This window comes from Schistocerca nitens, chromosome 10 (assembly GCF_023898315.1).
Source record: "Schistocerca nitens isolate TAMUIC-IGC-003100 chromosome 10, iqSchNite1.1, whole genome shotgun sequence".
NCBI classification, from domain to species: domain Eukaryota; kingdom Metazoa; phylum Arthropoda; class Insecta; order Orthoptera; family Acrididae; genus Schistocerca; species Schistocerca nitens.
The window spans coordinates 142,948,203-142,964,850 of NC_064623.1; the positions used below are offsets into that span (position 1 = coordinate 142,948,203).

Sequence of the window (16,648 nt, forward strand, 5' to 3'; positions counted from 1 at the left end):
TGCTTCAGTTCTTATACGGAATTAGCAACTTTTTAGCTCATCAGCTTAAAAGATTATCAGCAAGGTTAATTAAGAGTTTTTTGTTCAATGCCTTGTAATACATTGCACCAGCCAAAATGCAGCTGCTGTTCTCTAACACACGATGAGTTGGTTGACATTCGTAAGCAGACGGAAATCGCCCTGACTACTGTCAAATGACTGGCAGTTGAACTGGTGTGTTGGAAGAGCTCCTACATGTTGTCCACCTTTGATAACTGTACCTCAAGTATTATCCTCTCCTGTGGATCAGGTCTCCTCTGCAGGAAATACAGGATCTGTCATTACACTGTGAGCGGCGTGTCAATGGTAGATGTAGGTGTCCTGCACGAGGTGGAAGTGGACCAGAGAGGACTCAACATTGTACTGATCCCCCTAAGCAACAAGTTTGAGGTACTGCCTTTTGCTGAACTGAGCAATTGGGAGTCAGGTCACCTGTTTTGGAGAAAACCATTTTGTCCAGTCCCCGGAGAAGGCAATCGCAAAAGGGTAGGGGTCTATTAATCATCGGCAGTTCAAACATACAGTAAATGATGGTACCTCTTAGAGAAACGGCAGCAAGGGACAGGAAAGACATGAGGTGCACCCGGTGTATGCCTGGGGCCCTCATTTAACATGAAGAAGAGGCTATTCCAGCAGCCACTGATTCAGTATCAGGGGTGGGCATAAAATGATAATTGGGTCCTTCTATCACCCACCAGACTCCTCTCCTAATGTAACCAAAAGCTTTAGAGAAAACCACATTTTACTTGTACATAAGTTCCTAAATTATACAGTAATCATTGATGGAGACTTTAATAGTCCAACAATTAATTGGGAAAATTACAGTTTTGTTAGTAGTGGGCATGATAAGACATCCTGTGAAACTCTACTAAAAGCCTTCTCTGAAAACTACCAAGAAAAGGTAGTTAGGAAATCCACTCATGATGGAAATATATTGGATCTACTGGCAACAATTAGATCTGACATCTTTTAGCATGTCCACATCAAAACTGGAACCAGTGACCATGACGCTGACATGGTAACAATGATTATCGAAGTACAAAAGACAACTAAAACAAACGGAGATATATATGTTCATTAAACTAGATAAAAAATCAAGAGTGTCATATCTCAATGAGGAACTTGAAACTACCAACACAGGTCAGGAGCATGTAGAGGAACTCTGGCTCAAGTTTAAAAGAATAGTTTACCACGCACTGGATAGATATGTGCCCAATAGAACAGTTCATACAACAAGGGAAACTCCATGGCAGTCAGTCACCGTAAACAAACTTTTAAAGAAACAGAGATTACTGCATAACAGGTGTTAAAGCGTTGGGCTACATATAGAGAGATGTTGAATGAAACGCGTGTGGCTGTCAAGAGAGCCATGATAGACGCCTTCAATAACTACCATAGCAGAATATTGTCAAGTGATCATTCACAGAACACAACGGAATTCTGATCATACGTAAAGGCTGTTAGTGGCACCAAAGTTAGTGTCTGGTCCCTAACGAATGACATAGAAACTGAAATTGAGGATAGCAAAGCATAAGCTGAAATGCTCAACTCCATTTTCAAAAGTTTCTCTACACAGGCAACGCCAGGTGAATTGTCCCAATTTAATTCTCATACCACTGAAAAGATGAATGAAATAAGTATTTGTGTCAGTGGTATTGAGAAACAGCCAAAATCATTAAAACTAAACAATGGAGTCAGTATCAGATTCTGCACTGAATTTATGGCTGAGTTAGCCTCTCTTATAACTATACTCTACTGTAGATCCCTCGAACAAAAACCGTGCCCAGTTCTTTGAAAAAGGTACAGTGCACACCTGTCTACAAGAAGCGTAGCAGAAGTAATCCACAAAACTACTGTCCAATACCGTTGACACTGATTTGTCATAGAATCTTAGAACATATTTGAGTTCAAAGGTAATGATGTATCTTGAACAGAATGACTTCCTCAATGTCAACCAGCATGGATTTCTGTAACATCTATCACGTGAAACACAACTCACACTTTTCTCTCATGAAACCTTTGGATCAATGCAAACAGGTAGATGCAGTGTTTCTCGGTTCCCGAAAAGCATTTGACTACAACGTACAATCATGTGGGGTATAAAGTGAAATTTGTGACTGGACTGAGGACTTTTTGGTAGGGAGGACACAGCAGGATAATAAAAGCTTGTTCCCAAGAAATAAGTGGGATTCTTAGCCGCATATGTAACAGCTCTCTGAAGCATGGTATTTTCCCAGATAGACTGAAGTATGCCATTGTTAAATCACTGCATAAAAAGGGGATACGTCTTATGTCAACAACTACAGCCCAATCTCTCTTCTGACTCCCTTATCTAAAATTCTTGAAAAGTAATGTATTGTAGAATAACTTCACACCTTTGCAAAAATAAAGTTTTAACAAAATGTCAGTTTGGTTTCCAGAAGGGGTTTTCAGCGAAAAATGCTACATATACTTTCACTAATGAAATATTAAATGCTCTGAGTAACCGGAAGTCACCCGTTGGGATTTTTTGTGATCAATCAAAGGCTTTTGATTGTGTAAATCATGGAATACTTCCAGATAAGCTCAACTACTGTGGTATGAATGGGACAGTGCTCAAATGGTTTAAATCATACCTAACTGGAAGAGTGCAGAAAGTTGAAATAAGCAGTACACATAATATGCAAAAAACTGGTAATTTCTCAAACTGGGGAACAATCAAGAATGGGGTGCCGCAAGGTTCGGTCTTGGGTCCTCTGCTGTTCTTAATATATATATTAATGACTTTCCATATTCACGAAGATGCAAAGCTGGTACTTTTTGCCGATGATACAAGTATAGCTGTCACACCCAACAGACAAGAATTAACTGGTGAAATTGTAAACGATGTTTTCCAGAAAATCATTAAGTGGTTCTCTGCAAATGGGCTCTCATTAAACTTTGACAAAACACAGTATTCAGTTCCACACAGTAAATGGAATGACACCATTAATAAATATAGACTTGGATCAGAAATCGGTAGCTAAGGTAGAATATTCAGAATTTCTAGGTGTATGCATTGATGAGGGGTTGAACTGGAAAAAACACAGAGGATCTGCTGAAACGTTTGAGTTCAGCTACTTATGCTATTAGGATCATTGCAAATTTTGGCACTATACATCTGAGTAAATTAGCTTACCACACCTATTTTCATTCTCTGCTTTCGTATGGCATCATATTCTGGGGTAACTCCTCATTGAGTAAAAGAGTGTTCATTGAGTAAAAGAGTGTTCATTGCACAAAAGCGTGTAATCAGAATAATTGCTGGAGCTCATCCAAGATCATCCTGCAGACACTTATTTAATGAGCTAGAGATCTCCACTGTAGCCTCACAATATATATATTCACTTATGAGATTTGTTATTCACAATCCGAACGAATTCAAAAGTAATAGCAGTGTACATGGCTACAACACTAGGAGAAAGGATGATCTTCACTACTCAAGGTTAAATCTAACTTTGGCTCAGAAGGGGGTAAATTATGCTGCCACAAGTCTTTGGTCACTTACCTAATAGCATCAAAAGTCTGACAGATAGTCAAATAGCATTTAAAAGGAAATTAAAAGCATTTCTGAATGGCAGCTCCTTCTACTCATTGGATGATTGGGTATAGTAAATGGGTAATTTCCCCACCCAAAAAAAGAATAAAAAATTAAAAAAATTAAGTGTCATGTAATATTTTGTGTAATGTAATATCTTGTATAGACACCTTTTATTAACGTGACACGTTCCACATCATTATGAAGTGTCGTGTTCATGATCTATGGAACAAGTATTAATCTAATCTAATCTAATGTTATTTTGGATGGAGAGTTACTGTGAGATGTAGGAGCAACTTTGGGTGTTCCCCACGAAAGTGTGTTTGGGCCCTTGCTGTTCATGTTGTACATTAAAAATGTTGCAGATAATATTAATAGCAAAATCATGCTTTTTGCAGATGATGCAGTTATCTGTAAAGAAGTACTATCTGAAAGAAGCTGTATAAATATTCAGTCCGATATTGATAAGGTTTCAATGTGGTGCAGAGATTGGCAACTTGCTCTAAATGTAACAGCAGCCTTGCTCATAGAGTTTCACATGTACATTCCACATTTTATGAACACTCAACCAGTCTGCTAGGTCACACATTTTCATACCACAGACTGTCTGGGACAATCTGGGACAGCATCTGGAATGCAGCAACCAAAATTCCCATGATTTGATAGTTCTGCGTGATCTAATTGTCATTTAGTGTCTTCAGCAAATTACAACATGCATCATAAAACTTGACAACTCTCGTCACCTAACTGAGCCCAATATTAAGTTATACAACATTAACCCTTTAGCTGTCGTGGATGTCCACACACATTCTGCTATGCCATTCCCCACCTACTGCGGATGTGAATATGCACGTTGATTGGGTTTCATACAGCGCTTTGAACATCTTTATGAGTGCTGAGCAGCTCAACTCTCACTGCTGCAAACGAGTTACTAACATCTCTCGGTGAATAAAAAGTTTAATAAAAGTATTTATCATACTACATATGTGCCTCACTGCATGCCATCATTTGCAAAAAAACCTCATTTTGATATCTTGAATCGTTTATGAGATACGATGAGTGTTACGACCACATGATTTGCAATGCCCAAGGATGCGAATAACTGCATCACGTCTGACCGTCTGTCGGCTATAAAGCCCAATAACTTGGGAACGAAATATCGTTCTGCTCACAGTTTTAAATAAAATTCTGATATCTTATCTAAATTTCATAATTGCAACGTATGAGCTGAAATCAACTATTCGGAAGGTTTATGTGTACATTCCTCATTTTATGAACACTCAACCGATCTGTTTTTACCTCAGCAAGCTTTTTAAAATTTCGTGCAATTTTTTACTTAATTTGATGGTGCACAGGGAAGTATGACGACTAACAAAAAGAAACTAACTTCTTTATCGAATGACTATATCAGACTGTAAGTAGAGCAAAAATCAATTTTTTTTCACCCAATAGATTTCGAAAAATCGGATGATAAGTATTTCATATTGACCAGAACACCATCCCTCAGAACAGGCACCAGAATTTGGTAAGCAGTACAGTCATAACAAAAGCTGTATTCAGCACAGAACGCAGAGAGCACATCTGTAGCAGCACAAGGGTTAACGTAATATCCCTGGGTAGTGACAAAATTTCTGTTCAATGAGTTTACTTATGAGTACATCCAAATTGATCATAATCAAATACCTGTTCCTATAACCAGATGGTGACAGTCCAGATCGCCTGCGCTGGCTGCTTCGGCTGCTCGATGAAGGAGAACGGTCTCTCCGTCTCCGCCAGCCAGATGAACGTGGTGAACGAGATCTGTAGAAAAGTCACTGCTTAATCAAATTACTTTTTTGTATTAGCATTTTGAAAAAAATAATCACAAATTTATCACAAAGTTATTAAACAAATACCTACTTCAATGTATGATAAAGAAGAGAGAGAGATGAAACCTCAATGATGTCAAGATAAAAATAAATGTAAAAAGTTATGAAAGTTACATGTTCTGCACAAGAACTGAGTAATGAATATCAGCAATCCTAATAACAGTTCCCTATTAAAATATGAGCAGTTGAGGAATTGGTCTGAATATTCACACTGATATCACAATGTAGAATTACTTTTGAATTACCATTTTAAAATCAGAGACAAAAAGATGCAGTAATCCAATCTAAAAGTAAATATCAATGGAAAACAAAAAGTAAAATTCGAGAGAGGGTAGGGTGGGGTGGGGTAGGGTAGGGTAGGGGGGACAGAGGGGGGAGGGTGGAGAGAGGGGGGAGGGAGAGGGGGGAGAAGGGTGAGAGGAGGGAGAAGGGTGAGAGGGGGGAGAAGGGTGAGAGGAGGGAGAAGGGTGAGAGGGGGGAGAAGGGTGAGAGGAGGGAGAAGGGTGAGAGGGGGGAGAAGGGTGAGAGGGGGGAGAAGGGTGAGATAGGGAGAGGTGGAGGGGGAGAGAGGGGGCGGAGAGAGAGGGAGAGGGGGCGAGGGAGAGGGGGCGAGGGAGAGGGGGCGAGGAAGAGGGAGAGGGGGCGAGGAAGAGGGAGAGGGGGCGAGGAAGAGGGAGAGGGGGCGAGGGAGAGGGGGCGAGGGAGAGGGGGCGGGGGAGGGAGGGGGCGGGCGGGGGAGGGAGGGGGCGGGCGGGGGAGGGAGGGGGCGGGCGGGGGAGGGAGGGGGCGGGCGAGGGAGGGGGCGGGCGGGGGAGAGGGGGGCGGGGGAGAGGGGGGCGGGGGAGAGGGGGGCGGGGGAGAGGGGGGCGGGGGAGAGGGGGGCGGGGGAGAGGGGGGCGGGGGAGAGGGGGGCGGGGGAGAGGGGGCGGGGGAGAGGGGGCGGGGGAGAGAGGGGGCGGGGGAGAGAGGGGGCGGGGAGGAGAGAGAGAGAGAGAGAGAGAGGGAGAGAGAGAGAGCGGTGAGAGAGAGAGAGAGAGAGAGAGGCGAGAGAGAGTGAGCGGCGAGAGAGAGAGAGAGAGAGAGAGAGTGGAGAGAGAGAGAGAGGGGGGGCGGGGAGAGAGGGGGTAGAGCGGGAGAGGGAGTGAGAGGGAGGAGTGAGAGGGAGGGGGAGGGGGATGGGGAAGGGGGAGGGGAGGGGGAGGGGGATGGGGAAGGGGGATGGGGAAGGGGGAGGGGAGGGGAGAGAGAATTAAGAAAAAAATATTTTCAAAGCATTTCACAAAAATATACAATGATTTGGTGACAGAATATTCTACTCATCAAAAAGCAACTTCAGAAAAACAAAAATCACCAAGTTTGATAATAAGTACCAGTTATTTACAACGATATTCAACAGTTTGTAAACTTAACATAATTTCCTTTATTTATTGTGTCACTTGAGTAGATTCTAATTTATTAACTTGCAGTTCGCCACAAGTGGAAAGTTTTTTATTTGGTGACATTCAGAATGTGTGACACACCTAAGTAATCAAAATTATATAAATGATCTGCAACAGTTCAGTTAAAATTTAACATGATACATTCTAAGTGCTTCAAAATGCGAATAAATCTTGACTTATTCAAATTAACAGTACGGAAACTGTGGAGCAACTAAACTCCACTTTCTTTCTTTCAGTAAATAATTATCATCAAACATTTACTTGTCCAACACGAAAAGGTAATAAATAATGTGTGTGACCAGAATGTTGTTTAATAGTTTTCTATAAGTGATGTTGCCAGTAAAGAGAATGCCTGTCTGTGCAAGTTCATTTTACCATGTGTTAAAAATGCTAGTTTCGTTGCGTGCTCTGAGCAACATCTGATGAACACTGATAGTATATTCTCGTAGAGAGGGCGATCTTAGCTTAAAAGTTCAACAACAGTAATTGCAATGAACAATTCTACTCCTCAATCTTTACATGCCGCAAAGATATTGGCCGAGGCTCTCCTTAACTAAAATCCAAAGCAATCAGTAATTCTTGCATATTACACAATCATGTCATTTTCTGAAACAACAAATATTTCATTTAAATTTGACTGAAATTTAGTACATTTACAAGAACTCAAAATGAATAAAAAAAAACTATTTAAAACATCTGATGCTCTGTATATTGCTCTAATTACATTCCAGAGAATGCCTCAACTGTTCTTGCAAACTTTCCACACCGTGTTCTCTTTTCATTACACTTTTTTCTTCCTCCTGCAACGCTACAAAAAAATATACTCAAAAGAGTTTTACAAAACTCTCAGTGCTCCCGAATCGAGCCTCTCGATTACATATAGAATTGTTCTAGCTTCACATGAGGTAGGAAGATTTCTTTGGTTAAAGAGGGAGACAGAGAATGACAAAAAGAAAGAAAGAAACCAATATAAAGTTTCAGATTAGTAGTGGGGTTATTAAATGTGTACTGCAACACGGGTTATTCGTGAGAATGACCTATATTCCACCGAAGAAGCTCACACTGGTGAAAGATGGTCATGTCTCTTACAAACATTTTATGTAGTGCGAAAAATACACAGTGCACATCCTGATCTGTGCAGATGGTGCCTATGCAGTGACATAACACAGCAAAGCATCATGACTGTAGCTACACTTGCTGGACATATATATTTATTCCTCGACTGTACCCCTTCAAGGTGTCACGAACACCTCAGAGAAAGCAGACGTACTACAACTTAAACGTTCAAGACAAATGAAAACTGTAAATCTTAGATCTTAAGTTGAATTTCGGGTGGTCAGACATATTGGATGATACATTTGAAATTATGGGTCATTGATAATTGGATCTCTCTTCACAATTAATGTATACATTTGAAACAATACAGAATATCATTGTCAAAGATGTGTTCCTCATTCAGTAGCTGGAAGTAGTACAGTGCCACTGACAGAAAACGAAGTCAAGCAGAATAAGTTTGCACACAGCCGCGGTGCATGCACGCGCATGCGAGAAAGGGGAACACCACAAATGGTCGACTTAGGATTAATTACATATGACTGTTACAGTGATGTGAAGCAAATGGATTGACAGCAGAGGATAAGCCAAAGTGTTTCATTGACCGTGTTCCCCAGTGGTGCTAATTTCACATACCCTGTGAGTGTACTTCTAGCAGTGGTGTTTGGAAATCTTAAGTGGAAGCACTAGTGACAATGAAAGTTTGAGTCAATCTTGGTGGCATGCGAATACAGCCCAACGGTTAGGGCAACTGTTCATGATAAGCAGGAAGTACGAGTCCAAATCTCTGTGTGGTAAAGATTTTCAACTCCCACTTGTAATATATCACACCTCCCCTGGCTGCAACGTATTTCTTTCCACTTAAGTTCTGTGGTTGTATGTAGAGTGTAAAGTTTTCTTCTTTATTTTTTTCAATAACTGTCACATTACGCATCAGGCGTTTACTCGAGCAATTTTGTATCTGCTGCTGTTTTATTTTCAGCTCCCACAAAATAAATGAAAAGTGAGAGGCATACACGATTTTTGTTTTCCAGGAGGACGTCAAATTGAACAGATGCAAAGAGGGGCATGGACACGTTGTCCTAACAGATTAGTTCAATAGCTGGGGGGAGTCTGAAAAAACAGTGTGGAACACATTAATTACTAACCTTTTCAATAATTTTACATATATTTTATCAGGACACTGGAAGACAGCATATCCAAAAAAGTGACAAAAAGATATCTTCCACCAGTCCCGTTGAAGATAATATGAAACACTACATATTCACTGGTTTTAAATCAAAACACAACACATTAAACAGGTACATTAACACAAAAATATGGAAACATTTTCTTCTTGTATTTTTATATGATACATACCTTCCTCTTTGATGAAGAGAATAGGTTTCATTAGCACATAACTGCACTCCACTCCATTATAGCATCCTAAAAAGATTGTCTGACACAAACAGGAAAGCCATTCATATGTTTTTATTCATTAAATTTTAAGGTTCTGCAACTCCATCAGTAAACACTGAACCCTTATAAGACACTTTGTTTTCTCATCTGTTTGACTGTTCAAAGCGTAAGAGGTAGACCTATCACATTGAAATCCCCCCACCCCCCCTCCCCCGGTGATGTAAAAAAGTGAAGCTCCTAAGTCAATGCAATCAAAAGATATGGTCATTTATGTCAGATATTTTGATACTCACATTAAAACCTTTAGAATATTTCCCCTTGACATAGACTCATGAAATTTGGCAGGAAGAAAAGTTTCACAGTACAAGAAAAAAAATCAGAAATTTTTTAATTTGTAATTATATCACATGAAAAAATATTTCTGTTTTCATTTGTCATCCAACTTCAAACTTGAAAGTAAAGTATACTCTAAGATGTCTGAGTCCATGGGACCAATATCTTACCAATGTCTCTGTCGATAACAGGCAAAAATCATAGAGGTCCTTGATTTCCAGAATGGATGAACTGTCTATATACATAATTAACCCCTTAACATAAAATCCCGAGTTACCTTGATTTTATTATTTTGACAGAAACTTAAAATCCAGTGTATATTCAGGTAACTTAAGAGGAGATCTTGGAAAAACAAAACCCTGTATATATTTGTTTCAGTGGTGATAGTTACATCTTTGGTTGTTAGAGAGCATCTGTTACTACATTTGTAGCCTGCCTTTGATGATTTGGTTGAGTTTGTTGCCGCTTCTGATACTTGAGAACGTAACACATGCTTTCAGACTCTCTCCCACACTGCTGTTTAGGCAGTGGATTACTATAGTGATCCTGAGTTTGGCATTGAATTTAGCAGCTCAGAAAGTGAAGAATATGATGTTATTACATCATTAGAAACTGAAAGTGGCGATAGTTGAGCGACAAGTGCTCGCCAGTTGTACAAGATAAATACATCAACTGTGCTCCAGCCAACTCCTTTAAGATTTATGTTCATAGGAAACAGCTGTGAAATATATGGTAAGACTTCACAGCTACATGGAAATTAAAAAATGACTTCAAGTTTCAGGATATTTTAGTCAAAGTGCAGCGCACAAATATAGTATGGTTTTTATCCTGATGATTTTCAAAAAATTTTAACGTATTATTTTGAGCTTTAAAAGCATTCTTTACATGTGTCTATGTAATGTCATTCGTAATAGGATATTTTTCATTAACTTAAAAAAAATTATTTTTTGGAACATAATCTGTTTTTAAAAATAGTTGTTAAGTTAAGGGGTTAAGTTTGTATGGAACCCTCCTAGGTTGTACAGGGTGCAGACTGTCCGAAAGATTTTGAGGTTACGACTTACACCACAACCCATACAAAATCAAAGTGGTTAACACTTTGAATAATAATGACTTCGTGGTTCGACAGCATTTCTGTGAAGTCTTTTGCAAATGATTGAAGAAAACGAGGAGCTTGTTCACAATCTCTGGATGAGTGATGAAGCAGATTTTCACCTCAATGGATATGTGAACAAACAGAACTTTAGATATTGGAGCGATCAGAACCCTCACTAACTCCATGAAAAACCCCTGCACTCAACCAAGGTAACGTTTGGTGAGCAATGTCCTAATTGGGAATAATAGGTTCTTAGTTTTTTGAGAACTTAAGCGGACAATATGTTACCATGGATGCTGAGCGCTATTCAACAATGTTAAGGACATGCTTCATACATCAGCTTTGTCAATCTGCAGTGAATGATGAAACATTATTTCAACAAGATGGAGCAAGAAGTCACAAAGGCTGCATGAGCATTAATGTTCTCAATGCAGTTGTTCCTAAGTGGGCGATTTCCAAGAATGGAGCGATTGCTTGGCCCCCCGTTCACCCAACCTTACAGCTTGTGATTTTTTCTTACTGGGCTACCTTAACAGCAAAGTGTATGAAGAAAGATCTCATAATGCTGGTGATCTCAAAGCAAGAATCTGATCTGGCTGGAAATCGAGAGAATTCCTCAGGGTATGCTCCGTCATGTGATGGACAGCTTCGTAAATTGCCTCCGAGAATGCCTTGATCGAGAAGGACGCCATCTTGTCGATGTTATTTTCAAGCAATGAAAAAAATGTGTTGAATGTTTCTTAAATGCTTTTTAACGTAGAATAAGATTGTATGACTAAAATTTTGATATCTGCATTCATGTTTATTTTACACTCATTTAAAAAATGCAGGTTGACTGCTGCACCCTGTATTAGGCCAATTTTTTATAAACTAGAATAGGTAATTCTCTCAAAATTTGCTATTCCTAATTTTCACGCACTGATGATGTCAGAAGGGTTAAATTTACATCTGTAATATAGATATATTATTGTAATATGCTGCAGCAATGCACCACAGTTAAGTCAAGACTCAAGAGACTGGTACCCACTTTCCTCGTCAAACAAGAACTGGGTGGACACGTCACGACCTCAACACTACTACAAAAATTCTCTTTGGCTCCCAGATGGGTGCACCCTCTACCTTGGGCACCACTTTGGCAGTTCGCATGTCGATTCCACTGCTTATTTTATCACCCAGCTTCTTATCTGGCTTCACAAAGCTAAGTGGATTATATTCCAGCCTTACTCCACAGAAAAATCTGGAATCAGGAATCAAACCTGGGATCTCTGTGTTAGGAGGAGGAAGTTCACTGAGGTGGTCTAAACCACTCCTAAGCACTTAAGAGGAGACTTTACACAGCGGCCCTCTCCAAATTTCCTAAAGTTTATATTACGTGAAGGACATGCTCGGATATCCATTTCTGAGAATGGTAAGATGCATTTCACAGAAAAATTTGAAACAAATTACCTTTGAACATTAGAATTACAAGTGGTGTTAAAAGTACAAAATATTTGCAATTTTTTTCACACTGTTGACAGTAGCTAAGAGAATAGTATAATGGACTCGTTATCATAAAACCGCCGTTTCTAATCTCGCTAGCAGTAATTTTTTTTTTAGTTTTATTTAAATTCCATATTTATTAACAAATAGAAATTTTAATTAAGAAAGAGTGATTCATAATCTCTTAACAAATAATAAAAATGACATCTTTTTATTTTTAATTATTAATCACATGAATATGATAGTGCGGTATTCACTCTAAAATCAAATTTGGTACAAAAATTCAAAAGGTCATACAGAAAACAAAATACTTTCTTTATCGAAGTAATTTTCTTTCATTAACAATAAGGCATTTAGAACGACAGTATTAAATTTTAATTTATTATTGCAGAATCAGTAATGGCCTGAACCACTATTTATTAATTAACATTTCTATTTATTAAAAAATGTTACTACTTGTGAGATTCGAATTGATGATTTTACATTTACAAGAGTTTCATGCTATGCACTCAGCTACTGCCAACTATGGAAGCTCATTGCAAATGTTTTATACTCAACAGTACTTTGTATATGTTTTGTACTAACAGCAATAGGAAATCTTCTAATCTCTACAAGCAATTTTTTTATCAAGTTTTTCTGAGAATTGTGTCACGATGTTTTAGGCTACTGGTGCGTAAGCAATGCCCTCAGTATCCAATAAGCATGAAGAAAATCAGAGGGAGAGAGTTTGTAAGGTCCCCTCACAACATAATTTTGAACTCTGAAATGGAATTATGCACGCACAGCAAAGAACTTCATATAACAGTGAGACTATTGTCGTAACCAAAAGAACTGATGCCGAACTCGTCGAGTGTGATAAGCATACCGACCGGTTTCGTCGACTGCTGCTGCTCTGACTGCCGGCAGACGACCCCGCCGTGGCAGAACACACTGAGGCATTGCTGCTGTGGTGGTAAGACGAGTCGGCACCTCCGTAGGACCTCACGTTCACGGGTCCGGGGGCCGCTGTAGGGTGTGTCTGCTCCTCTTCCTCTTCCCCTCCGAAACTGGTGATGTAGGTTATCTGACCTGTATTTACCGGTGAGCGCGAGCGAGAGCGCGACTTTGAAGTAGACACGCGGTAAGGGTCGTAAGTCGGGCTCGTGCGAGCTGCGTAGCTGTAAAAAGAAATTTCGACAACTATTCAATGGAGGTGAGAAATTATACGTGCTGAAGAAGTATAAAACTTTAAAGATTCTATCAGCTGTAGCAAAAGCCTAAAAAAAGCATTAATGTTCCTCAAGGTTTTGGTTCTACAATTTCTTAAATTAGCTTTGCTAAAACTCATGCATACAGTGCATGCAAACATATACACAAGCAGATAGTGAAACTGTATCATTGGTCAACAACCTCCATTAAAAACAGAAACAAATTTCGTTGTAACGTTACTATTTAATATAGGGTGAAACCAAGCCCCAACAATATTTCAGACATTATTCATGGGTATTTTCAGAGTATTTTGGTACAGGGAACTTGGGGTCAGCAGTAGCTTGTTACAGTATAATAACGTAGGTTATTCAGCTTATTACCTTCGTTTCTGTTAAAATCTCTTCAAAACAGTGATCATCTATATATATACGTACAACAAAAAAGCACACAATAATTCATAAGCACTGTGATGCGGTTGCCATCACTGTAGGGACAGCACCATCACGCTGCTCCTCCATCGCATTCAGTGAACACGCACACGATATGAGTATCGACCGACCCAATTGATACAGCTATCCGTACTGTGGATTACTATTAATGTACACTACTATCAAACCAAACTCGAGATAGAACAAAGCAGTACAGGAAGCAGCCTCGAAGGCAAAGAATAAAGAAGGCATTACTGTTGCCAAGAGCAAACACCGTGAGTCAATGAAACAAATTCGTTTCCAGATAACATACATAATGACCTGTCGGGCAGACTTTACAGTGCAATACAGACAGAAAAATAAATCAGGTGAAGAACTCAAAGAAAATGCAATTATTCTGTAAAAAGTCATTGGAGGCCACAGGTCGCTCATAAAAAAACACTCATTTTAGAAGTGTTATACAGCTAACACAGATTCTTTAAATCTGTTTTTACAGAGGTACAGTATAAACCCAGTCTTAATTTGACTTATGCACAGTCCACATGCATTACTTCTCTTTCAATATCTGAAACACCATCAGTTATTTAGGTCCAAGATTGTAGTGGAGCGGCACAACAGCACAGAGCGGAGCTGTGTGTTGGGCACCTGCTGCAGCACTGCTTCGTGCCCAGGTACAGCGGGGCAGGGAGAGGCACGGCAGCTAACAGGCTCACTCGACTGCACGGACAGCGAATGCGCGAGCCAACCAATCTGTAGTCTTTCTCGAACGATTTTAAAGAAATCACTAGGTAAAAAAATTTGAATCTCGCACATCTCATAGCCTTACTCGTCAGCTTCACGGTGAACTGCCTGTCATTTCATTAATGGTCACAGCTATTGTACAGGGCTATTACAAATGATTGAAGCGATTTCATAAATTCACTGTAGCTCCATTCATTGACATATGGTCACGACACACTACAGATACGTAGAAAAACTCATAAAGTTTTGTTCGGCTGAAGCCGCACTTCAGGTTTCTGCCGCCAGAGCGCTCGAGAGCGCAGTGAGACAAAATGGCGACAGGAGCCGAGAAAGCGTATGTCGGGCTTGAAATGCACTCACATCAGTCAGTCATAACAGTGCAACGACACTTCAGGACGAAGTTCAACAAAGATCCACCAACTGCTAACTCCATTTGGCGATGGTAGGCGCAGATTAAAGCTTCTGGATGCCTCTGTAAGGGGAAATCAACGGGTCGGCCTGCAGTGAGCGAAGAAACGGTTGAACGCGTGCGGGCAAGTTTCACGCGTAGCCCGCGGAAGTCGACGAATAAAGCAAGCAGGGAGCTAAACGTACCACAGCCGACGGTTTGGAAAATCTTACGGAAAAGGCTAAAGCAGAAGCCTTACCGTTTACAATTGCTACAAGCCCTGACACCCGATGACAAAGTCAAACGCTTTGAATTTTCGATGCGGTTGCAACAGCTCATGGAAGAGGATGTGTTCAGTGCGAAACTTGTTTTCAGTGATGATGCAACATTTTTTCTTAATGGTGAAGTGAACAGGCATAATGTGCGAATCTGGGCGGTAGAGAATCCTCACGCATTCGTGCAGCAAATTCGCAATTCACCAAAAGTTAACGTGTTTCGTGCAATCTCACGGTTTAAAGTTTACGGCCCCTTTTTCTACTGCAAAAAAAAAACGTTACAGGACATGTGTATCTGGACATGCTGGAAAATTGGCTCATGCCACAACTGGAGACCGACGGCGCCGACTTCATCTTTCAACAGGATGGTCCTCCACCGCACTTCCATCACGATGTTCGGCATTTCTTAAATAGGAGATTGGAAAACCGATGGATCGGCCGTGGTGGATATCATGATCAGCAATTCATGTCATGGCCTCCACGCTCTCCCGACTTAACCCCATGCGATTTCTTTCTGTGGGGTTATGTGTAAGATTCAGTGTTTAAACCTCCTCTACCAAGAAACGTGCCAGAACTGCGAGCTCGCATCAACGATGCTTTCGAACTCATTGATGGGGACATGCTGCGCCGAGTGTGGGAGGAACTTGATTATCGGCTTGATGTCTGCCGAATCACTAAAGGGGCACACATTGAACATTTGTGAATGCCTATAAAAACTTTTTGAGTTTTTGTATGTGTGTGCAAAGCATTGTGAAAATATCTCAAATAATAAAGTTATTGTAGAGCTGTGAAATCGCTTCAATCATTTGTAATAACCCTGTACTATCTCGAAAGTAAGTAACCTACTGCAAGAATTTTGAAAAGTTTGTATCAAAAAATAGAAGCTGCTATGAATTTGTGTTTGGTGCATGTTAGGTCATATGTTTCTGCATATGAAATGTAGCTAACATATTGAATTATTCTTTAACCTTGGAATAAAATTGCTAGCTATCACCAATCTCGAGAAAATGGATCATCCCAAACTCGTGTGCCAGCGAAAAAGCCAGAATGACGCGTTCGTAACATTCCTCATATCTCATAAACGGTTTTGGCAAATGATAGTACACAAAGAGGAAAATATTTTGCTGTATAATTAAAATACAATATTTCCGTATTTAACAAGTATTTAGGCAACTACAGATTTTTCCGATGAAATAACGTTATTTTAAAGTCCATCGAAAGCTGATCATTTGAGAATTGTTACAAGTTCCTAGAAACCTGAATAAGTTTTTGAGACAGTTCTCTGACATTTACAATAGGATTCACAACCATTGTAAGTACTGTGGAGTCAATTACCAAAGTGTAGAGGGATTGGCACCAGGCATTCT

The 16,648-nt window shown here is 40.0% G+C and overlaps 1 protein-coding gene across 2 annotated transcripts in view; it reads right to left on the reverse strand.

The window, feature by feature from the left end:
* LOC126210552 (CLK4-associating serine/arginine rich protein) overlaps window positions 1-16,648 on the reverse strand; it is a 155,039-nt gene that overhangs the window by 65,347 nt on the left and 73,044 nt on the right. For both annotated transcript variants that reach the window (XM_049939808.1, XM_049939807.1), the window contains exons 8-9: window positions 13,131-13,418; window positions 5,279-5,395 (exon numbers count right to left, since the gene is read on the reverse strand). In XM_049939808.1, the coding sequence (XP_049795765.1) occupies window positions 5,279-5,395; window positions 13,131-13,418 (405 nt within the window). The remainder of the gene's footprint in view (window positions 1-5,278; window positions 5,396-13,130; window positions 13,419-16,648) is intronic.